We start from the raw sequence: 25579 nt of genomic DNA, 5'->3' as shown, positions 1-25579 counted from the left end.
GATTCGTGCAAGATTTATCCATGAGATCTAATATCAATCCAGATCTCGCTGAAAAATCGAATTCATCTCGTACCCTTTTTAATTCCATTCTGAATGAAACGATGAGAAGAACAATTGTGGGAGATTGTAAGAAGAGTTACATGAAAAGACATAAAAATAAATGTAATATAAATTCTGTACTCGTGGTATTATATGTATGTATCGCCTTTTCTTTATTAAGCCGTCCGTCAATTACAGATTTGTGTCATAAGTTGAAAGAAATCGTTGAAGGACTAAGCTTGCCGCTTTCACGATTCAGCGTTAAATAGACGACAAATGTACAACTACGAGTGTGTATCGCACAGCAATTAGACTACGATCGCTAAAATCAATTATTACCCCATATTCTCGTCCGTCTCCTCGATTATTTCCGAAACGTTTGTCGATTTCACGCTCGTGGATAAATCGTGAGTTACACGGGCGATTCGAGCTGCAGCTTTGAATTTTATTGCAGCTCGATGCTTCTCGGTTTTCTTCTTCCACTGAAACGTAAGAGGATTAATAATCTCGTTGTGCACGTGTGAAAATTCGTATTTTTCACCTGCCCTATCATTTTGGCGGGTCGCAACGCGCATGCGCATTCCGCTCTTGGCGCGCAAACGTCAGACGCGTTCGAAAATCTACCTATCACGCGTAACAACGTTCGATTAACCAATCAGAAACTCTTGCGCTTTTTTTGCCGATTGGTCAAACGCTACTCTACCCGCTGACTAGATTTTCGAACGCACCTGGCGCTTGCGCAAAATGAGCGGATTTTCGAACGCAACCTTGCTGTTCCACACGAGGTATCGCGCGAAAGCAGTGTTCTTGAGTTTTGCCTCTATTGTGCATCGATAGTGGGAATGTGAACGCAAAAGCTGTATTTGCTTTTTACTAAAGTTGATACTTTGTTCTTACCAGTCGTCGTAGAGACATCAGAGGACAGATATTCTCGTTAAAGAGCAAGGGGGATTTGTTCAATGACATCAGCCAATTTACGCCGGTAACAAATGGGATAGATATGGGTGGTACAGATGCAACATGTGTATAATTTAATATATATGCTTGAAAAACGAAGAATTGTTAAAATAATACGAAATGTTATAAACGTTATTAATTTTTATAGGAGAATGAATAGGCTGGAGCTGTCCCGGTAACTACGAGATTGATTATAATTGACTTTTCAAGGACACCATTCGATGAAAAATAGACGGTTATTCTCAAAATACGGAAATATAGGCGATTGAGTCACAAAACGAGGACACTTGACTTCGCTCGGTGACATTTCACGTAAGTTTCCAACAAAGTTTAATTCTCCTCAGCTTAAACCTTTGGTGAAAAATCGCGCATACTTTTATCGTAATATTAACCTAACTTAAGAAAAAGCGCGTGTAAACATAAATCTCGTTTTTTTATATTTTAATGAAAATTTTGAAAGATATACATACATGAAAAAAACTATCAAAGACACAGGTATTCCTTCTCGAAATTTTGATAAAGAAATAATCCATTTTTTTATAAAAGTGTAGAAATCATGTTCTTAACCTGTTATAACTTGTCACATGAGAGAAAAAAATAATTTATGTCGAATGTAATTTAATAGTATGTAGCAAAAGCTTGAAATGATTGATAAGGAACAAGAATTTGCATTTATAAGAAAACAGAAAATATGAAAGATTGTTCTTTTTGAATTATTTCAACGTTAAATCCAATGCTGAAATAATTTATTTTTTTTATGTAAAACTGTATTTATATATCTCATAAATATGTATTGTTAATTGTAAAAAGTGGACTAAGAAAACAGCAAAATGAGGTTAATGTTAATAACATAGAGAATGCATTGTGCATGAATAGCGATTGTACATAAAATTTAATTGTCCAAGTAGTAATGCAAAAAGCATAATTTAGCACATCAATATCTTTTGAATCTATTTTCTTGCTTACCTCCTCGTCTCGAGATGGCACGTTAGCAAGATACTCTTTCATCTCAGATTTCTTAGGGTCAGCTATGGCCAATACAGATACACAACCATCGACTGTTCCCAAAACAATGCTCTTGCCATCATGTGTACTGTCAATAGCACTTAGCTCAGCTTGCACTCTATAATTTGCTATTATTTCGCAGTCTGAAGATCTATAAAATAAATTATTTATATATTATCTATATATATTATATTTTATATTTTTTAATCAATTTTATTTTTTTAACAGACTAAAACGATGTATAATTGCAAACAAGATGGGTAATCTTTCAAGGAATCTTTTATAATTCTATAAATTCATAATCTTATTAGATTTTTCTGTTAATTTGCAATACTTGCCTGAAAACTCTAATAGTTTTTCGGCCACTGTGATAGTAAAGCACATATTCATCTGTACGATTAAACATTGAAATAACAGTGAATACTCCTTCAGCTACTTTGGATATGTATGTTTTCACGCTTGTGCCCTTTTTTAACTCTATGAGTTCGAGACCACCTCTGACATATAATATATTTAATCACTTAGCATAACAATATGTGTTTTATCTATCACACATATTCACTCATATTTACACATATTCACACACCTGCTAGGAGCATACAAAGTATATTTGCCATCCTTACTAATATTTCCAGTCCATTTTGGAATTGTGCGTATAATCTTTTTTTTATTAATATCAAGAATTGTACCCTTATCAGAGCCAATAATTCCTATCCATTGCGATTTGTTAGGCATAGGAGTGATACATAAAATATCCTGTTGAGAGATTTTTCTAACAACATGATTATATTTATAACATTCTCTCTGTCAATGTTTCTTGACAAAATTTATATTGTGTTTAAATTTTCATTGCATTTTAAAGTTTGACTTGTTCCAAATTATAAAAATAATGAACGAATTATTTATTAATATATTACCTTAAATCCAGGTAATTTTATGGGTATTTTACTGATTAATGCTCCTGTTTTAGCACTATAAATTATAATGCAATCTCTATTGCCCTTATCAGCTGCTGGTACCGCCAAAAAAGCATCGTCTGATGTTACCACAACTTGTCGGAAAGGTGTACCAGTATTACTTCTTACAGGATATTCCAAAGAGAATATTGTTTTGCCATCTAATATACATATAAAATATATTTCTCCACTTTTCTTTTAGAATATTTATGATATGAAAGCATCAATTTTCTCCCTACCAGGAATACTTCTCATAATAAGAGTGGCCGTAGTTCGTACGTTTTCCACTCCCGGAGGATTGTTGGGCCTCGAGATGGCTAAGAACTTTGACGAATTTTCTATCAGTGTTAATTGTTTAACATTTGCTTGCTCTTCCTTGAACAGCACTTGCTCCGTAATTCTGTTCCACACGAGAACGTTACCTGATTCCGTCGATACGATATATCTGAAAATAAAGTTGTCGTGCTGCTTTTTTTTTTTATTTACACACTTATTAATTAAGTGAGATTAACTTGCCTACTGTTCTGTGTAATACAAGCATGTGTAACAATTGCCCCTAACGGACTATCGGCTAGCTTTGATATTAATTTGCCTGTTTGCAGATCCCAAATACCCACGCAATCTCTAGTGACCGTGACGGCCAAGTTACCCTCTTCGGCTAAACTGTTTTGCAGTAAAAAGGAATCACATTCTAACGGATTATAATGGTTTACTGTGATGCTCAATTAAACGCAGAATTACCTTATCATATCTATCTGCAATTCATGTCTGTCGATGACATGAACTTGCTCGAAAATATTGTTGATGTTCCACACTTTGACGCTTCTATCGATACTCGATGTTACAACGCTGTTCCAATTTCCGATGGTCAATGCCTCTAGTTGGATGATTCTTGCAAAGTGCGCATCTAGTATCTTTACTAAATCAGATGTCTCGAGCGACCAAACATATAGATTTTTCCTATCAAAGATAATTTGAATCATGTTACTTTGTGTTTCTTCAATTTTTTCTATTTTTTAATCCTGATGAGGGAGAGATGACAAGAGCAATATTACAGCACACACCTTACACCCGCAACAGCGTAATTCTTAGTACCGCTGACCATGACAGAATTCGAGCATATCATTCGCGTATTAATGTTCCTCACTCCATTCGGCAACATTAATACGTGCGCATCGCTTTTGCTTTCCAAAAACCATACGATAAACCCATTTCCAGTTGTCGCTAATAACATTTCCTCCTCTCTGTCCAACTTCAGTTGCAGTAAGTACTCTACATCGTCATTGTACGCTCGTGGCATATCGAAAACCTTTTCCCAATAAGACGAGGTCTCGTCGCTACTATACTTTACGACTCTATAATCGTCCTTGCTTGTACACGCGTACAAAGTATTTTTGTCCTTTGTCATAACCATGGCACTGAAATAGTTTATTGTTATTAGGATCTCTTTCTTTCGTTGAATATGCTTGAATTCTATCTTTCTACCTGTGAAACTCGAATGGATCCAGTGATGTTTTCTTCCTATAAGTATACAAAAGCATACGCGTGTCGTCAAGACTCCCCGACCAGAATATGATTCTGTAGTGATCCAAATTCGTATACTCCACGTCTATATAGGAAAATGCAGAAATGAGAAATACACAAGTATAAGTATGCATATAGAACGCGAAATATTTTTTTTTACCTAAAATTGGCCATTTATTGGAATCTTCGGGATTGCTGTAAGTATTGAGCAAATTTCCTCGCAAATCGAATCTGCACCATCCTAATTTCCCGTAAATAAAAGCATATTGATTCATCAAGTGCACGCCATATACCTCATCCTCATTTGGTAAAGGATTATCAATGACGACAAATTCACTTGTCAAGGTATTCAGAACGACAGTCTATGAGAAATTATGCATTGTGAGACATTCTTCAACTAATTTAATATTTTTTTAATGAAAATATTGAAATATTCAACGATTTTTAATTGCATGATTTTTCAAACTTTATAAGCTTCAAGAAATATGAGTCTTATTTTTTATTTAATTTTAAATCAGAAGTGTTTTACTTCTTTCCTCAACAATTGGTTTCTTAGATTTTAATATAGTAGCTTATTTTACCTGATAATTAGTTGTAAAAGCTGCAGCATATCTGTTATCAGGGCTTAAGACCAATCGTTGCATTATACCTTCCACGCCAGGATTAACATCCCTTGTCATATCGCTAGTACTCAAATCCCAGGTGATAAATTTATTGGATATCGATACTATGTATCGATAATCTGATGTTAAGCAAAATCCGAATACTGCAAACTGATGGCCTTCCAACGAATACTAGAAAGCAGCATCATAATCGAAAAATGTTTCATGATGAAGTAAAACATATATAGTTTTATGCACACATATATACATATAATCCGAACAATAAATCGCTTTAAAAAGAAATTCTCTGATTGAAAAGAAACATTATTAAATAAATATAATGTAGTTTACTTTTAACGGTCCACCAGGTGTATGCAGACAGTGATAGAGAGGAAGTAAAGCACAATTCTTGACACCGTCTTGATCACATGCTCGAAGTAACATCCTCACATTAACATTTGCGTCAATTTCCGGCAACAATCGACCAATTAATTGAGGCGCAAGCATATCTGGATGATTTCCCAAAATCGCACCACCTAATCTCAGGGCATCAGCGACCAACATTAGTTCTCTGAAAAGATACTCTGGATTATATTACAAAAACAAAGATAGCATACAAAAACAAGTAATTTATAAGATATTTAAAAGAATACAAATATCTAAAAGATTGATATGTCTGAAAGCAAGAATATTTGAGAAAATTAGAAATATTTTCTCTTACAAATCTTTTTTTAGAAAACTTTTTTGCTATCTTACCTCACTAAACTTTGATCGTCAATAAAATTACAGGCGTCTTCGAAATCAGAAAGTACAGCTTGCAAGGGGCAAGAGCTGAGCTTAGCGTGCAGCCATTCATAATTGAACAAAACATTCTGAAAAAGATCTTTGAAGCGCCGTGCCCTTACTAGATGAAACGGTAATTCGCCAAACTATAATCATGAAAGAAAAAATAGATGTCTTTGTAGCATTTGTATTTATCATATTCTTTGAAGTACCTTCCGTAAGTTGTATCTCGAGATAGTCCCTTCCTTTGAGTAAAACGCTAGTGGTTGTTCCGGTACTTTCCTGTCGGCCACACCTTCTTTGTCTATTAAATTAAATCTAGAAATCATAATGTAAAGCTTTTATTAGTTATTATTATTTAATGTCTTTTTAATCATGAAATTTTCATCGTATTTACCGATGTCTCTGTATCTCGGTGTATTTGAAAGGTTTTGGTTTGCCGCCTCCCCAAATTCCCAGATAGTAATCCGCAATCATCGAATGAAAATACATCGCCATATTCATATTTTTGAAGTAACGTTCTTTGGCCGTGTCCCTGAATTGCCTATGATACCAATTCAGGACACTTACACCGTCTGCCTCTCTTTCGCTCAGATAATTAGGCAAATCGTTTCTTATTCTGGTCCACAGCAGAGGCGGAATACGTCTCACCGGTGGCAAGTGATATTGATAAACATCATCCAAGACTTTGTCATCCAAGGAAATCAGATCCTCGAGCTCAGATTCTGATAAACCCGACTTAGCGGCCGTAATATAGGCCAAGGCATGGAAGACCAGAATTTTGCCGTGTTGCTTCTCAATTCTCTCGAACAGCATCATTATACTGTCCATCACTGTACTGGCTAAGTGTGTGTCTGCTGGTTTTGTGTAACTACGCCACCTGCAAATCTCTGCAAACACGAGTTTCACGAAAATCGGCAAGGAACACTTTGATATAGCGTTCGCTACTAGACGCCATTGATAATTATTTAGATCTCTTCTGGCTGTTTTCATCCACATTCTGAAAAAGTTATTATCATAATAATAAACAAGATGTTTAAAAAATATAAAGGAGTTTGAAGAAGTTAAGGATATATTTTTTTAATTAATTTGATGTCTTCTTCATTAACAATATAATCGTGATAATAAATTTCTTCACCTTATCACATCCATAGCCAGATCTTCACCCAAGGCAGTCACTTCAATGAAACTTTCTTCGGTATCTATCATTCTGCGTAGTAACTGATAATCTCTGGAAATCACTGGATTCGATTCTTCTGCTGCGCATGATAAAATCATCTGAAATATTTATATATTTGATCACGAAATATACATATATGTTATACAAGAAGAGCTAGAGTTCTTTCATATATAAAAACATCCAGTGTCACATTGCATTGGACCTTCTACTTCCAAACAGAATGATTTATTACAAGTTTTTATCAGCTTGTCACGTAATAATTATATTCACGTTCACCTTGCAATTTGATGGTAATCTCGTGGGCAACCATGACAATTTATTGCCTTGTACACCTGTTAATTGATCAACACTATCCAAAAACAACAGAATGGGTTGTTCGGTGGTAGCTAAAGTCAACAAATATTTGAAGTAAGCTGTAAGCGGTACCACATCATCAGGAATCTCTTCAAACGACAATCCATAATTGTAGGAGATCTGAAAAAAGTGATAGAATTGTTTTTCAATTTTGTCATTTAAAAAAAATTGTAGAATGAAGAATTGTCATGTATAAAGAAGAATTTAAACAACATACAAAACACTCACTTGTTGACAGATTGAAATCAATGTGGGAGTAAGTGCACTGCTATCGGGAGTAGTGCCAAGGAAACGAATTATACTGATTGGCTTTCTGTCGCTGAGCCAGAGACTGCTTGTCAAACCAGCGCTTTTCGCTAACAAAGAAGTCTTGCCGCATCCACCTTCTCCATACAATACTAATGGCTTATCGCTGTTGCCTAGCATGTGATTTTTTATTCTTTCTAAAGTATCTTCACGTCCATAAAATACCTGTGATAAGCAGATACTGAATGATCCACAAAAAATCAGGATCAAAAACAATATATAAGAACTTAAAAATTTATTTAGATGCAAGAAAAATATCTCTTTTATTAATAATTTTTTAAAATAATCTTAATGAAGACAATCATATTTTTTCGCCCCAAAAAAGGGCAATTTTTCTTTCATTTTTTTTCTCTTTAATTTTGTTTTTTACTTTTATGTAACAGATAACTTTTAAGAAAAGATCGTTTCTTACATTAATTTAATATTTGATATTTATCAATCACATTAAATCTTTTGTAAACTCTTACCTTTACAGAATTATTGCAAGCATGCAGATGTTGCAAAATTTCAGTTATTATTTGTCCTTGTGCAGAACTGTCTTCTTTTCTCATGGCACGATCTACGAGTTTCACTATGTTTCTGTAAAAGTGAGTTATAAAATGCTGAAGATACTCACTATGAGTCTCAGGATCTAAACCTTCTCTTCCAATCCATTCCACCGTATATCTATATAACGTTCTCCATATAATTGAAGTATTTGTTAATGGAATTGTATTTATATTTTGTATATTACCTCTGTAAATTTGTACTCTCGATTTTATTCGGTAATCGCTCATCTCTGAGGTCAGCCAATAATTTAGAGGCTTCATTGTCCAAACTTCTATTAGCTATATCCAAGAACAAATTTGCCTTCCTCAGATTTTGAAGATTAATGTTATTTATGTATCGTACATACGCCAGGCAATGGTTTTTCGTATTTTTAACATTTAGCACACCATTAATTACTTCCCGTTCGGTCACTGTTTTGAAATTAATTTTTTTATGACTTCATTACAATAAAAAATATATCTCGGCCTAATATCAATCTAATGTCTCAATAATAATTTTATTGTTAAGTAGAAAATTGATTTTCATATTATATTTGAAATGCTTAGTATTTCAAAAATTATGTTGAAAATTGTTTCTATGAAAATTGTTATATTTTTCATTAGTTTTGACAATTGATATTAAGGCCAGTTATTTTTTTCTCATACGTTAATTTGTATGTATTAGATCTATTTTACACACCAGACATGAAATAATTGTGCATCGTATCCTTGTCAAACTTTCCAGTATTATACAAAGATTGCGCGCCTTTTCTGAATAATTTTTGCATTTTGCACATAGTATCCCACCAGATCGCTTGATCTTCTTGTTGCAGCTTAGGTATTCTCTTGAAGATGTACAAACAAACAAAAATATATAAACGTAAAAAGGATAATTAGATAGATAAGAATAATTAATCTGATACATGTTAGGCGAACATGATTATTATAATGATAATTGAAAGTTGTTTACTTTATTGTTAAAGTTTTTAAGAATAGATGAAATCGGTTGTAATATGCTCGTAGGTGGCACAGCATTGCTATCCTTCTTGTACCATCTATCTAGAACACTAACGTCCATCCCTTGACTGTCCAATTCTGTTCTCAACATTTCCAATTCCGAACTAAGAACGTAAGTCGGTATAGGACGGTATCCATATTTTTGTCCAAGGAATACCTGTGCAAGAAAATATATATTTAATTATATTTGTTTCTTGCAAGAATCCTAAGTTTAAAATATTTAGATATGGTTTAATTCTTCATTCTTTAATTTTATTATGATTCTGAAATTATATAGCATATTAAAGTTTATTCCATGGTTGTCGAAATAAATTTATCGAACACTTTTAAAATTTTTAACAAATTAAACAGATTATCGCTTAAGGGCAATACTATACTTTATTTACTTACAACAAAATTAGGTCCCATAGACAATCTCTGACAGTTTTCTATTTCTCTCATGCACAGCTCTGTAGTCATGTGATCGTCAGTGGCTTCATCACGTACACCCCATCTCATATCAACTACCTGTGGAAGAAAATTCAACCATCATGTAATATAAATTTTGATTTCTCTATTTTAATAATAATATGACATTTTAATTTATATTAACAGTGATATTTAATTTATATTAACAATATATGAGAAGAATTATTTATAATTGTTTAAACAAAACAATAATAATTTATGCAAACGCAGCTATCAATTAGTCATATATAATAAATTGTATAACATATGATCTCAATATAGTTGTTAAGTTGTAGCTATGTTTCTATCAAGGATCAACACCAAAAGATTTAATTATATATGTAATCGGTACCTGGTACTGTGAAAATCAATTTTCTTGTGGGGATACATGACTCATGTTTTACTATATACACATTAGTCGGTCAAGCATTTATCTATGTGTTACATTATCTTTAAAATCTTACCTGAAATTCTAAACCGTGTTTTTCTCTACAATAGTCCTTGATTTTAGGGTAACATTGAGCCATCAAAGTATTTCTTTCCATTGTTGTGTCTAAAATATATGTATTATTATTTTATAATTTGACGCCTATTTTATCATGTTTTTTTATATCGTTGATATTAAATTAAATTTTTTAACATTTTTATTTTACTGTTTCTTATCGTGATTATTAATAATTTACCAGTAAAGGTCGAACTTGTAAATATCCGCACAATTTTTGAACTGACGGGTGGTAAGGACTTTAAAGATCCCGAGAAAATTGAATCGATTGTTGTTTCATCCATTTTTCGTTTTTTAATGCACCTTTTTTATCCTTAATTTTGAGTTGAAAATTTAAAGCAGTCGAGATCTCGCATCTTATCACTTGCAACGATATCAATAAACTGAGAGCGTTGTCAATGTCTTATATATCCATAATAAGAATATAGTATCTTGAGCTATACAGAGGCAGTAACACATTTTGTTTGAAAATGTTTTATTTTGTAGAATTCTCTCTTATATTATTTATCTACCATAATTTATACGATATTATTATACATTATACTTACATCCCTTGAAAATTATACAAAAAATATTTTCTTTTTACAGTTATATGTAATACTGTATGTGTGAATATAAAAGGTTTTTAGCAAGGTGGTTGCTAAGGCTTGTTTATACAGTATAACGAATTCATTGATTTTAAAACAGATATATATTTCTTTAAATAATTTAGCATTTGTATAAAAAATATATAATATATACTACACTAGATAAATTATTAAACACTTAAAAATTAATACATTTGATAGTAAAATGTATATATTATTTATGATCTCTAAGTCTTAAATATCTAAGAATTAAAAGAATATGAAGATAAACGTTCTAGCAATTTATGTCTTAACTTTAAGTATTACTGTACATTTCTGTATGTATTATATATATGTATGATTTCTTCGTATACAGATTTTCTATATATAATGAACTGTTTATAGTGCTTACCAAGGATCTATTATAACATTCAAAATGGCATCTGATCCAATGACACAAATGAACAAGTATCGTTCATACGTGACTATGCTGGCTGATCCAGTTTCAAAGGACGAGCTAAAACTGAAGGCAGCCCAAGAATTATCAGAAAATTTTGAGGTACTGAAACAAGCCGTCTCATTAAAAATTATCTAGTCATAATATTTTTTAATTAATCTTTGTTGAGGAAAGTATAATATATTTAAAATATATTTAATATATTTATAATATATTTAAAAATTAATTTATGCAGATCATTATGTGTTCGACACAATATCCGGCATTTCTCGATCATATGATGAAAATCTTTCTAAAGATATTGCAAGAAGGAGAGCCACATTTCATATCGGAATACAATATTCAACAAGTCAGAAAGTTGATTCTAGAAATGATACACAGATTACCGAGTAATGAATACTTACGTCCATATGTCAGACAAATCTTGACTCTCATGTCCAAATTGTTAGAAACAGATAATGAAGAAAATGTTTTAGTATGTTTACGTATCATTATTGAACTTCATAAACAATATAAGCCGACATTTAATCCAGAAGTGAGTAATGTCTTTTCTCCTTTATTCGTAATTCGAATCTCTAAAATAATAATTTCAACGTTTCTCTTTTTTTCTTTTGTTTTTAGATACAATATTTTTTGCAATTTGTTAAGTCTGTGTATAGTGAATTACCAAAGAATTTATCAAAAATATTTGAACCACGTCCTGCTTTACGAGTGAAAGATTTGTCAGAGATCAACATAGAAGCTCTTTTGAAAGAAACTTTCACAATTACAGCGATACAAAGCGAAAAGAAAGCAGCCGATGGTACTATCGTGACAGTAAGTATATTCTATTTATTTTAATAAGATTTTATATAAAGAATAATTAGGTAACATATTTATAGAAATGAAAAAAAGTAAAAATTAAAATATATTATACTATTTTCAGTACAATTTGATCCCGAAAGCAGTGTTGTCTCTCAAAGTGCTTCAAGAATTACCGATAATTGTGGTGTTAATGAATCAATTATATAAACAGAATGTGCATCAGGACGTATCGGATTTTGTCCCAATCGTGATAACAACTATATCGCTTCAGCCGAGTCCTCAACATCGAGCATCTCCTGGATTTAATAAGGAGGTTTTTGTAGATTTCATGGGTGCTCAAGTTAAAACATTATCGTTTCTTGCATATGTCATAAGAGTGTATCAGGACGTAATATCTCAAAATAGCTCGATGTTGGTCAAAGGCATTCTAGGTTTGTTTACTCTCTGTCCCATGGAAGTAGCGCACTTGCGCAAAGAATTAGTGATCGCATCTCGTCATATCCTAGCAACAGAGTTACGAAATCAATTTATCCCGCATATGGAGATCTTCTTCAATGAAGATATTTTCATCGGTCATGGTTGGACAGCACATGAGGCTCTGAGACCATTAGCTTATTCTACGCTTGCTGATTTAGTTCATCATGTTAGATTACAATTACCTCTCAGTGATGTGTCTAGAGCAGTACATCTGTACGGCAAGAATCTTCTTGATCAGACTCTACCTACGGCAGTTCAAATGGTATCGTGCAAACTATTGATGAATCTAGTAGACACAGTTAGGCAAAGATCAGATGCAGAAAACAGTACTCAAGGACGAGAATTGTTAATGCGTATACTGTTGGTGTTTGTTTTGAAGTTTAAGACCATTGCCAAGATCTACATTCCGATTCTACGAAATAAAGCGAAACAGTTACGGCCTGCTCCAGTGGACAATACAGCTGAGGATGCAGCAAAACCATGTATCGATGTGAACGAAGAAAAAGAACCACCAAAATCAAAGTTTGGTTTTCCGACTTCACAGGCGATGAGTTATAATGTAGCGGACTATAGAAATCTTGTGAAAAGTCTCGTGCATGGTGCTAAAGCTATAACATCTAATTGCATCAGTAGAACGAGTGACGTAACTCATCAGCCCAATCAACTTCAACCGAAAGAGACTTTGATTTACATACAGCTCGTTAAATGGGCATTACCAGCTTTAGATATCTACACGATAGGTCCACCCGTAATCGGTCCAGCTGTACAACCAGGTAGACCGGGACAATCTCAAATACGAACAAGAGAGGAAAAAGAGGTGTTGGAGCTCTTCGGTAACGTGTTCACGCAAATGAGTCCCCAAACATTTCAAGAGATATTTTCTATGACTATAGACTACATAGTCGAGAGAATCTTCAAGAATTGTGCTTTGCAAATAATCGGAAGTGCCTTTTTATCCAGTCATACAATCTCATCGACCTTTGCTACTATATTGGTGGAATATTTATTAGAGCGAATGAGCGATATGGGTTCCAATGTGGAACGCAGTAACTTGTACTTAAGATTGTTTAAACTCGTTTTTGGTAGTGTTTCGCTTTTTCCATCCGAAAACGAGCAAATGCTACGGCCACACTTAAATTTAATCGTTAATCGCGCTATGGAACTCGCCATGTCGGCAAAGGAACCATACAATTATTTTTTATTGTTGCGCGCATTATTTAGATCTATTGGCGGCGGATCTCACGATTTATTATATCAAGAATTTTTACCATTACTTCCTAATATGTTAGAAGGACTAAACAGATTGCAATCTGGTCTACACCGACAGCATATGAAAGATCTCTTTGTAGAATTATGTTTAACTGTACCAGTGCGTCTCAGTTCGCTTCTCCCATATCTTCCGATGTTAATGGACCCTCTTGTTTCGGCTCTCAATGGAAGTTACTGTTTGGTAAGCCAAGGTCTTCGTACTTTGGAGCTCTGTGTCGACAATTTGCAGCCCGATTTTTTATATGAACACATACAACCAATCCGTGCGGAATTGATGCAAGCTTTGTGGAGAACGTTGCAAAATTCTACCGATCAAGCTCACGTAGCCTTTCGAGTTCTTGGAAAATTTGGCGGTGGAAATCGGAGAATGATGATCGAGCCTCAGAAATTAGAATATAATGATCGCGAGACTAGTTCGCCTAACGTGATAGTTTACTTCGAGGGAGCTTCTCAACCCATCGATTTCCCGATGGAAAAGGTGATCTGGGCTGCATATAACGCATTGAAATCCAGTACAGACCTGTTTTACCGAAAACAATCCTGGGAAGTTATATACTGCTATTTAGCAGCATCTTTAAGATTGGACGACACTGCTCATCTATGGCACAAATTGTTTACGCATCCAAGTTTTAAAGAGGGCGAAATACCGCATCAACAGGAGCCTTATTATAAATGCTCTGATACCGTAGCGCGAAACGTTCAACAGACTGCGCTGACCGGTATGTTTATCGCTGCTGAGATCAAGGATTTACGACCGTCAGTACTCGGTACTGTCGTTTCTGTTGTGAGACACTACACCATGATTGCCATAGCGCAACAAGCAGGTCTCTTCAATTGGACGGAACGAGAAGTTCGTAAAGATACGCAAGGACAGGACCCACTTGTGCTAATCGACGCTCTTGCTGTTATAATGGCTCACGATGAGAAAGAATTATATAAAGCGGGATATCTGACACTTGTGTTAATATTAGAAACGGCGACGAATATTCTAGGTTCCAAAGAACGGGCCTGCCAATTGCCTCTCATGGAATATCTGGCAGAGAAAATGTGCTCGTTGTGTTACGAGCGCGCCTGGTATGCCAAATTTGGCGGTTGCATAGCGATCAAATTTCTGTTTGAGCGAATGGCCACTAAATGGGTTCTCAATCATTTATTTGTCTTTCTCAAGGCTCTCGTATTCGTGATGATGGATCTAACCGATGAGGTTTCTAACGGTGCTATTGACATGGCGAAGGAGAATTTGGAAAAGATGCTGCGAGTTTGTGTTAATCCTGGTATTCAAGAAGGCAACGCGGAATTAATAGAAGCACAAAATAAGAGCTTATATGAAGTCACCCGCGAATTAGTCAAACAGGTGACGTCACCACACACGATTGTCCGAGAACAAGCCATGGCTTCGTTGCGTCAGTTGGCCGAAATACAAAATAAATCGGTAACAGAGGTAATGGAACCACACAAGGAAGTTTTAGCAGATATGATGCCGCCCAAGAAGCATCTTTTAAAACATCAACCTGCTAATGCACAAATTGGCTTAATGGACGGTAATACATTTTGTACTACTTTGAATCCACGTCTTTTCACCATCGATTTAAGTATACTTGAGCACAAGGTGTTTTTTAATGAACTGTTAAGTCTTTGCGAATCAGATGAAGCTAATTTCAGTAAATTAGCTTGTTACAAATCAATTTCAAATCTGATGCCTCTGCGGAAATCTGCATTGCGAGCGCTCGCGGCCTGTCATTACATCGTTGGTTGTCGGGAGAGAATATTCTCTGTTCTTTATAAAACTCTAGAAAAATCCAACGCCGAACTGCAGGAGGCGGCTTATGAATGTATGAAAATGTTCATTGCCGGTTTTCAGATCGATATGGAGTCAGTTCACGCGATAATGCGACCAATGCTATTGACACTAGGTGATCACAGGAATCTCAGCTTAAACTGTGTTAGAAGATTATTATATTTAACGCAACTGTTTCCGAGCACCTTTAGCGTTACCTTATGTGAACAATTATTGGCACATTTGAAGAAATTACTGGAAAATCTGATTCAATCCCAGAAGAATACGTCAAAACCCACGGGTATATCAAAATCCGGAGAAAACGAGCAAAAGATCACCACGATTATAGGAATATTTCATGAAGTCCCAACGGCATCTCCCAAATTCATCGATGTACTTTGTAAACTTGTGCTGCAAACTGAGAAATCATTACTAGTCGAGGTATCCAGTCCTTTCAGAGTACCTTTGATGAAATTCCTTCTACGTTATCCGACAGAAACGTTAAATCTGTTCTTACATGATAACAATATCAAGGACCAGCAGTGGAGCAGGTATCTGGAATATCTTATTAGACACAAGGATGCTAAACCGTTTCGTGATATTTTGCACAACAGTACATCGCGACTCGTCACAATGTTACTCGCACATTCGCAAACGAATTCTAACTTAACTCACATGGAAAAAAACGAATTGCAATATCGAGCGATTAAAATCATCGGCATACTTATCAAATTCGACGAACAGTGGCTATCTACACAGAATCAATTGGTGGGAGCATTAAAACAGATTTGGTGCAATGACGATTATCAGGCACTACACAAGAAAGTCGAGAGCGTCGAATACTGTCACTGGAAGGAGCCGAAGCATATCGTTAAAATTTTATTGCATTATTTCCGTCACCAACCAAATGATATTGATTTGCTATTCCAATTGCTACGAGCCACTTGCACCCGTTTCGTACCTGATTTTCAATTTCTCAGAGATTTTCTAGAAAATACGGTAGCACAAGAATATACAGTCGAATGGAAGCGAAGTGCTTTCTTCCGTTTCGTTGAACATTTCCCCACGAATAACATGTCGCAAGAATTGAAAGCCAATGTTTTGCAGCTGATCATTATTCCATGTTTTGCGATAAGCTTTGAAAGAGGCGAGGGCACTAAACTAGTCGGAGGTGCACCTATGCCTTATCAAGACAATCCGGAAAATGTAGTATCGGTATTTATCAGCAAGATCATCGATCCAGACAACCCGTTCGGTTCTGCTGATTGTGTCCGCATTTCTTTATTGCAATTCTCTTGTCTTTTAGTAGAGCAAGCATCGCAACACATTCACGATGTGACCAATAAGAGGCAAGGTAATAAGTTGCGTCGTTTGATGACATTTGCCTGGCCTTGTTTATTGGGCAAGAATTGCGTAGATCCGACAACTAGATATCATGGTCATCTTCTTCTTAGTCACATAATAGCTAAATTTGCTATCCATAAGCGCATAGTCTTGCAAGTGTTTCATAGTTTATTGAAAGCGCATGCCGTCGACGCGCGTAACGTTGTGCGACAGGCGCTAGAAATATTAACACCAGCAATGCCTGTGCGGATGGAGGATGGTAATACTATGTTGACACACTGGACGAAGAAGATTATCGTGGAAGAAGGCCACTCCATGCAACAATTATTCCATATTTTACAGTTAGTCGTGAGACATTATAAAGTTTATTATCCAGTCAGGCATCATTTGGTTCAACATATAGTGAACTCGATTCAACGTATGGGATTCAGTCCCACTGCCACGATCGAACACAGGAGATTAGCCGTTGAACTTGCAGAAGTTATTATAAAATGGGAATTGTATAGAATCAAAGAAGAAGCTGAGGCTGCGGAATCAAATAGTAATAAAGTGATCGTGCAATCATCGGGTTTAAATAAACGGCCGATCACCGAAGATCCGTCAGGAAAGCGCATGAGCTCTCAGACAACACCATCCGGTAACAGTCCTGTACCTCTCATTTTACCCAGAATGGAACCAGGATCCGTAAAACCTATCGAGAGGGCTCATGCTGACGCGGTTCTAAATTTTCTGCTTCGCTTGGCGTGTCAAGTAAACGATGTAACAACGATTCATGGTAATCCAGGCGAGCAACTTTCTAGACGCTGCGTTTCTCTATTAAAAATGGCTCTGAAACCTGATGTATGGGTCGCCGAACAATGTGATCTCAAACTAGCTTGGCTCGATAAAGTTCTCGCTAGTGTAGATAGCACTCAACCCAATTATGGTAATATCAGCACAGCATTGGAAGTGCTGACATTTTTGTTAGGTGTGATGAAGCGTGACCAAATACTTGCAAGCTTTAAACCATTGCAACGCGGGATAGGTGCTTGCATTGCCAGCAACAATACTAAAATCATACGTTTGGTGCATGGCTTGCTTTCGCGACTGATGACAATTTTTCCGGCTGAATCGACTTCCTCGAACGTATCTTCTAAATACGAGGAGTTGGACACACTATATTCAACCGTAGGTAGATTTATAACGGAAGGACTGGCCACTTATGAAAAGACTCCGACAGCCGTACCTAGTTCGCTATTTGGCACGCTCATGATGCTTAAAGCTGCCTGCACAAATAATCCTAATTACATTGATCGAATGATAACGCCGTTTATGAAAGTATTACACAGAATGACCAAGGAGCACTTACATACACAGCAAAATGAAGCCAATCCCGTAACAAGCGAATTGCTGATTCTCAGTCTTGATTTAGTGAAAAATCGAGTGGGAGTAATGGGCGTCGATATGCGTAAGTCGTTTATAGGCACAATTCTAGTCGGTTTGATTGAAAAGACGCAAGACGCTAAAGTAATGAAAGCTATTACGAAGATATTGGAGGAATGGATGAAAAATAAGACCACCATTGCGATCAATCAGGCGCCCAGTTTACGCGAAAAAACTATATTATTGATAAAAATGATGCAGTATGTGGAGAAATGCTTTCCCGAAGATTCAGAATTGAATAAACAGTTCTTGGAACTAATTAATTATGTTTATCGCGATGAGAGCTTGAAGTTAACAGAATTAACGTCAAAATTGGAGTCGGCCTTTCTGGCCGGTCTACGCTGCGGGCAACCACAAGTAAGGGCGAAATTCTTCGAGGTATTTGATGGATCGATGAAGAAACTTTTACCTGATCGTATCTTATACATCATCGTCAGCCAGAACTGGGAAAATATAGGACCCCATTATTGGATCAAACAATGCATCGAGCTGCTACTGGCCACTGTCAATCCGACGACTCAAGTACAAATGACCAATGAGGACCTTTTGCTGCCCAGCATTACGTCCATCATGCACGGAGGTATGGAAAAAGATAGTGAGGAACAAACGCTCTTTGTCTGTCAGCTCGATCAGGCTGGTGAAGAATCGCAAGATACTGAAATGACCGACAAAGACATCAAGGAAATATTCCTTGAAATGGATGCTTGGATGTCTAATTTGTCTGTGTCAGAATCCGCGAACACTGCCACTGCCGCCGCCGAAGAGATCACCGAAAAACTCGATCTTTTAGAAATGATTACCAAGCAAATACGTTTTATGGAGAATGCAAAGAAGATTAGAACGGAACAGTTGCTGCTGGCGACCGCGCAGCTATGCCACATGGACACGAGTCTAGCGGAACGCGTTTGGTTAGACATGTTTCCACGAATATGGAGTATCCTGGATGAGGTCTATCTTAAAGCCGTGATGGCGGAGGTACCGCCGTTTGTCGCTAGCGGAGCGCATGTCATTCAGAAGGACTGCCATCCGAGTGCGCTCGGCACCTTCTTAGAGGCACTAGCGCACTGCGATCCACCAGTGGCTATAGCACCACCGGTAATGAAATATCTAGGCAAATCGCACAATGTTTGGCACCGAATAACATTGAGTTTAGAGCAGATGGCCTCCGAAATGGCAACAGATATTAATTTAGTCGGTAATCAAGCGAAGATCAAATGCGAACCCGATTCATGTCGCGTACCTGACGAAATCGAACAGACCGAATATCTCGGCCCTTATTATGAGGTAGTAGATATGCTTTCGTTAATGTATTCGTTGCTCTGCGAAGAAGATATGTGGTCGGGTCTTTGGCAAAAGAGACCAGCGCACTATAAGGAAACCCTGCATGCAATTGCGCTGGAACAACAAGGATTCTTCGAACAGGCTCAAGGAGCATACGAAGTGTGCATGAGCAAATACCGGCAGGACTTTGCGACAGGCTCTGCACCCTATCTTCTCAATCAGGAGGTACTTCTCTGGGAACGTCATTGGGAGCGCACCGCGAAAGAATTGAATCAATGGGAGATTTTGTTAGAATTGGGTAGTAACGGTTATAAGAATCCCTTCCTCGTTCTAGAGAGTGCATGGCGTATTCCCAATTGGTCCGTAATGAAGGAGATTCTTACGCAAGTGGAGCATAATTGCCCAAAAGAAATGACCTGGAAGGTATAAACCAATATAACAATCTTTTTATTTATAAAAAAATATATAAATGTTTCATTTCTTTTCATTGATTTCTATACTCTTAGCTCTGTAATACACTTTTTGTACTTATAAATGTATTTTTTAACACTAAAAGAAAATACTTCGACAAATTATATATTTTCATTTTTGTAGATTAATTTGTATCGTGGATTCTTAACTTTATGCAACAGCGAGGAACAGCATCTTAGTATTGTGGAGCGTTATGTTGAATCAGCATCAAATTTGTGTATGCGCGAATGGCGTCGACTTCCTCACATTGTTAGCCATGTCCATCAACCGCTGCTGCAAGCGGCTCAACAAATAATGGAACTCCAGGAAGCGATGCAAATCCATCAAGGACTTTTACATGGCAGGAATACTTCACTACATGATATGAAGGCCATTGTTAAGACATGGCGAAATCGACTACCTGTGATAGCTGATGACCTCAGTCACTGGTCAGATATTTTTACATGGCGACAACATCATTACACCTTTATTTCCAATCACTACGATAATCAACAGGATCAAACGACCAATCATTCATTACTTGGCGTACATGCTTCTATGCAAGCTATTATTCACTTTGGCAAAATTGCAAGAAAACAAAATCTCTATGGCGTATGTTTGGATTCATTGGCAAAAATCTATTCAACTCCTACAAGTGTACCTATGATAGATTGTTTCCAAAAAATTCGGCAACAGGTGAAATGTTACCTGCAGATGGCCACTATGGGTGGACAGACCGAGTTGCAAGAGGGTTTAGATATGCTCGAATCGACGAATATGAGCTTCTTTACTAAAGAAATGATTGCAGAATTGTGTGCATGGAAAGGTTTACTGCAGTCACAACTCGGCCGCTCAGATGAGGCCAACAAAAACTTTTCCGCGGCGGTTCAATTGCACGACACTCTAGTCAAAGCGTGGTCTTTATGGGGCGATTATCTGGAAAATATTTTTATACGTGACGCACGTCAAATAAGCATTGGCATAAGTGCCCTCGTTTGCTATCTGCATGCTTGCCGTCATCAAAATGAATCTAAATCCAGGAAGTATATTGCTAAAATTCTTTGGCTACTCACGTATGATGACGACAAGTCGTCTTTAATGGAGACTGTAGATAAGTATGCTGTTGGTGTACCAGCAATACAATGGTTACCTTGGGTACCGCAACTAATGATGTATTTGGTGCGTCACGAGGAGAATATAATCGTGAATTTGCTAAGTCAAGTAGGTCGCATGTTTCCGCAGGCAGTCTATTTTTCTATACGCACCCTTTATTTGACACTGAAAATAGAACAAAGAGAGCGATATAAGAGTGGTGAACTGGCAACGGGAAAGAGCCAAGATGGCGTGGAAGATCGAGGTCTTTCTGCAGGTAATGTACCACCGCAACAAGGAGTTCCTGTGGAAACAAGTCATATCACAGCACCTATGGCCCGAGCTACTCCGCCCATGTGGAGATGTTCGAAGATTATGCACTTACAAAGAGATATACATCCAACTGTCCTGTCTAGTTTAGAGGGTATAGTTGATCAGGTTGGTTTTTTTTAAATGAATTATAGTAAAATAGTGTAACAATATATTAGTGTAAAAATATATAAGTAATGTTTATATATATACATTTGCATGTGTGTGTAAAATATACATAAAAAAAGATCATATAGTAAAAATAAGAAATAGTTTATTGATGAGAATAGAGATTTTTATTTTATTGATTTATTTTTTATTTTTATTTTATTGATTAATATTTTGATTTGTATCTTTATATAAATTTTCTCTTTATTAAAGAATACATTCAAAATTTATTCAAGCATTTTGGAAAAATTTGTGTGTATATGTATTGGAGCAAATTAAATTTTTTCGTAATTAAATATAATTAACACTGGTGTAAATTTATTCTTACTAAAATATTTCAGATTTAAAAATTTTTTTCTTATACAAAAAAACAATTTATATTTTAGATGGTATGGTTCCGTGAGACATGGTATGAAGAAGTTTTAAGACAATTGAGACAAGGTCTCGCAAAATGTTACGCTATAGCATTCGAGAACCGTGGAGCTGTTAGCGAAGCGACAATAACTCCGCATACTCTCAACTTTGTAAAGAAACTTGTATCGACTTTTGGTATTGGAATTGGTAAATTTACATTTGCTTTCTCTATCATTATAAAACGAAGGAAAGAAAACGACTTTTCTAAAATGTATACTTTATGATTTGTAGAAAATATCTCGTCCTCGCAAAATATGAGCAATTCGTTTAGTTCGGCAGGATCAGAATCTTTGGCACGTAGAGCCGAAGCTACTGTACAAGATCCCGTTTTTCACGAAATGAAAGGTCAATTTACTAGTGACTTTGACTTTAGCGTACCTGGAGCCAGATTACTACATAATCTCATCAGCAAATTAAAGAAGTGGATAAAGATTCTCGAAGAAAAAACGAAGCAATTGCCAAAGTAATATTTAGATTTTAATAATCTTGCAATATATATACATATATGCACGATTTATTGAAATAACGATTCATATTGATATGTTTTTCCACAGGTCTTTCTTAATTGAAGAAAAATGTCGTTTCTTGAGTAACTTTAGCTTGAAAACCGCGGAAGTTGAGTTGCCCGGTGAATTTTTAATACCTAGGGTAAGAAAAATATATAAAAGTCAAATTCTACTAATTATTTTATTCTTAATTAACAATGATATATGAGTTCGCGCAAACAAACATTCTTATTCTATATATATGCCATAAGAATATAAATTGAAATCGAAGGAAATATGGAGAATAGAAGATTTGCTTAATCAGGATTAACTTGAAATTAGAGATTGAATATATAAATATAATAAATATATTTGTTAATTTGTTAATATTTGTTAATTTTTTATATTTGTTTTTGTTTATAATAATGTTCATAATAAATATACTATTGATAAACTTTAGAGATTAAACTGAAAAATTCTTACTTTGTTAATCTTTCTAAATCTTAATTCTTTCAGCATTCACATTATTCGGTAAAGATAGCTAGATTTATGCCACGTGTCGAGGTCGTTCAACGACACAACACAGCCGCCAGGAGATTACGCATTCGCGGTCATAACGGTCGGCTTTATCCTTATTTAGTAGTAAACGATGCCGGTTTAGGAGACGCCAGGCGCGAAGAACGCCTGTTACAACTACTGCGAATGTTGAATCATTATTTGACTAAACAGAAAGAAACATCGCGAAGATTCTTACACTTCACAGTACCACGGCTTGTTGCTGTTTCACCTCAAATGAGACTCGTTGAAGACAATCCGGCAGCCATTTCTCTTTTGGACATTTACAAGCAAAGCTGTGCTAAGCTGGGAATGGAGCACGATGCGCCTATTGCTAGGTATTATGAGAAATTAGCCGCCGTACAAGCACGAGGCACGCAAGCCAGTCATCAAGTCCTGCGAGATATTCTGAAAGAAGTGCAATCTTCAATGGTTGCGAAAACTATGCTCAAGGATTGGGCCATAAAGACATTCCCTGGCGCCACCGATTATTGGACATTCAGAAAAATGGTAAGTATTAAAACACTAGTGACTTAAAATATAAATATATCGCAAGTTCTTTTTTGATTAAAATTGATTTAAATTGATTTTGTATTGTATAAAGATATACGCATATTTTTTTAAATAAATCTAGAAATAAACTGTATAAATTGTTGGAGTCATTATGTCTTTTATGTTATAATTCTATCGTATTTTTTAATACAAGAATTTAAAAGATTTAATTTTTTGTTTTATTCATTTGATGTGATGTTTGTTTTCTGCAAAAATAAAAACTTAAAGAATGCTTTCTTTTCTCTACAAGAATTTTTCATAATTACGAATAATATAAAAAAGAGAGAAAAAGAATATATATTTGAGCTACAAAAAGAAATAAAAGAAATAGCCGTATCAAAAGAATTTAGCTATCGATATAAGATGATAAATACTGTGCATTATATACATATTTATCTCTTTATTTTCAGTTCACGCTACAATTATCTCTGACTTGCTTTGCCGAGTACGTGCTTCATTTAACGCGGCTTAATCCCGACATGATGTACGTGCATCAGGATTCCGGTCTAATAAATATTGCATATTTCAAATTTGACATTGACGACACTTCCGGAGAGTTAGATGCGAACAGACCGGTACCCTTCCGCCTGACACCCAATATCCTCGAATTTCTTACGACTACAGGTACAGTTATATATAATCTTCTCATCGTGGTGCAATGAGAAATATCTGAATATATAAATACCGTCTTTTATATATTCAGATGCATTTTTGTACTTGTATTTATAAAGCGAATACTTTCACTGTTTTTGTAAACTCAGTAGTATGAAAGTAATTATCAAATTAGGGCTCGAGTACGCTTTAATTCACAATTAATTTGTATAGGAATTTGCGGACCATTGACTGCCAGCGCGATCGCTACAGCGCGTTGTTTGGTTCAACCCACGTTCCAACTGCAAGCGATACTTCGAGCGATTTTGCGAGACGAGGTGATCGCGGATCATAAACAGCAGGAGGACACCGAGGGTACGTCACAAGCGCCGACCGATTTGAAGGGCGAGCTCCTAATAACAATGGTGACCCGCGCAGTTACTGCAATCGTCACAAGACTGAATTCCCTTGCAAATTTCGATGGTATCGACAGTAAAGTCAGCACGTTAGTTGCTGCCGCCAACAGTCACGATAATCTTTGCAGAATGGATCCCTCATGGCATCCTTGGTTATAAAATCGAGTACGTCCGACCTTAAAACAATTCGTACTGCCAACGAGTAAAAAGAAATGATTGTTGTCATTTTTGTTTTATCTTTTAATTATTCCACAATACTATCCTTCGCTTCTGAATTGAAAAGTTATTACAAAATGGGGGAAAATAAAGATACAATTGAAGATAAAAAATATTAATTTATAATTAATATATACATATATGTATTATTGGATGATATGTACAGCATGATAAGACAAAACTGTAAATTGCAAATTTTATATACTTCAATAATCTCTTCTTAGCGTGTATATTTATTACATTATCCATAGATCCGTTTTTTTAGAGGCATAATATTTCAGTGTAATATAAAATCTTTTTTCCAATTTCTTTTTAGCATATTGTATAAGCTTTATATTTTAAATATAATTTGTATAGAGATAGTAAAAATAGTTATTTTGAGAGAGAGACGAAAAATAAATCTAATGCATATAATTTTTATTTATTATAACCATTAACATCTGAATCAAATATCAATGATTATAACTAACTTGGACATTTGAAATATATGAAATATATTGTAAAGATTTTGCAAAAAGAATAAATGCGTTGTTTTTAAACATATTTACAGTTTCTGTAAAGATTTTCTACACATATCACACATATCAAAATGGGGAAAATAAAAGTATATAAATTTGAAAGTTGTACAAGAGAAGCTTGCCAAAAAATTTATGCCTAAATATAGATTTTTGACGATTTTTAAACTTAGTAAGCATTATATTACATATTAAATAGCGTTAAAATTTTAATAATAAT

The 25579-nt window shown here is 35.4% G+C and overlaps 2 protein-coding genes across 3 annotated transcripts; one reads left to right on the top strand and one right to left on the bottom strand.

The window, feature by feature from the left end:
* Nucleotides 1-206: 206 nt before the first annotated feature.
* LOC145974669 (NACHT and WD repeat domain-containing protein 2) lies at nt 207-10606 on the bottom strand. 2 transcript variants are annotated; one of them, XM_083104660.1, is made up of 27 exons: nt 10381-10606; nt 10162-10250; nt 9641-9757; nt 9204-9407; nt 8934-9078; nt 8440-8665; nt 8323-8372; nt 8174-8265; nt 7629-7871; nt 7323-7520; nt 7005-7144; nt 6264-6866; nt 6079-6184; nt 5840-6012; nt 5435-5654; nt 5063-5275; nt 4642-4843; nt 4443-4566; nt 4022-4375; nt 3699-3917; nt 3474-3620; nt 3197-3402; nt 2919-3118; nt 2588-2757; nt 2340-2498; nt 1963-2152; nt 207-521 (listed from the first exon to the last, which is right to left on the bottom strand). In XM_083104660.1, exons 1-27 carry the CDS (start codon nt 10481-10483, stop codon nt 375-377), a joined length of 5040 nt encoding a protein of 1679 aa, XP_082960786.1. In that variant the 5' UTR covers nt 10484-10606; the 3' UTR covers nt 207-374. The 2 variants fall into 2 exon arrangements, with proteins under 2 accessions (XP_082960786.1, XP_082960785.1); XM_083104659.1 differs by having other exon boundaries at nt 8174-8372.
* On the top strand, nt 799-25546 carry Nipped-a (Transcription-associated protein Nipped-A). The gene is made up of 14 exons (XM_083104658.1): nt 799-1021; nt 1145-1308; nt 9698-9782; nt 11171-11324; nt 11458-11757; nt 11844-12038; nt 12148-20019; nt 20191-21576; nt 22002-22176; nt 22261-22492; nt 22584-22677; nt 23031-23579; nt 24032-24245; nt 24447-25546. Exons 4-14 carry the CDS (start codon nt 11202-11204, stop codon nt 24785-24787), a joined length of 11481 nt encoding a protein of 3826 aa, XP_082960784.1. The 5' UTR covers nt 799-1021; nt 1145-1308; nt 9698-9782; nt 11171-11201; the 3' UTR covers nt 24788-25546.
* The last annotated feature ends 33 nt before the right edge of the window (nt 25547-25579 follow it).

The sequence above is a fragment of the Camponotus vicinus genome, unplaced genomic scaffold (assembly GCF_025532165.1).
Source record: "Camponotus vicinus isolate PSW18456_S1 unplaced genomic scaffold, iyCamVici1.0 SCAF_7, whole genome shotgun sequence".
Classification (NCBI taxonomy): Eukaryota; Metazoa; Arthropoda; class Insecta; order Hymenoptera; family Formicidae; genus Camponotus; species Camponotus vicinus.
Note: the sequence above shows the minus strand (reverse complement) of the source record. Positions and strands in the feature narration are given on the sequence as shown.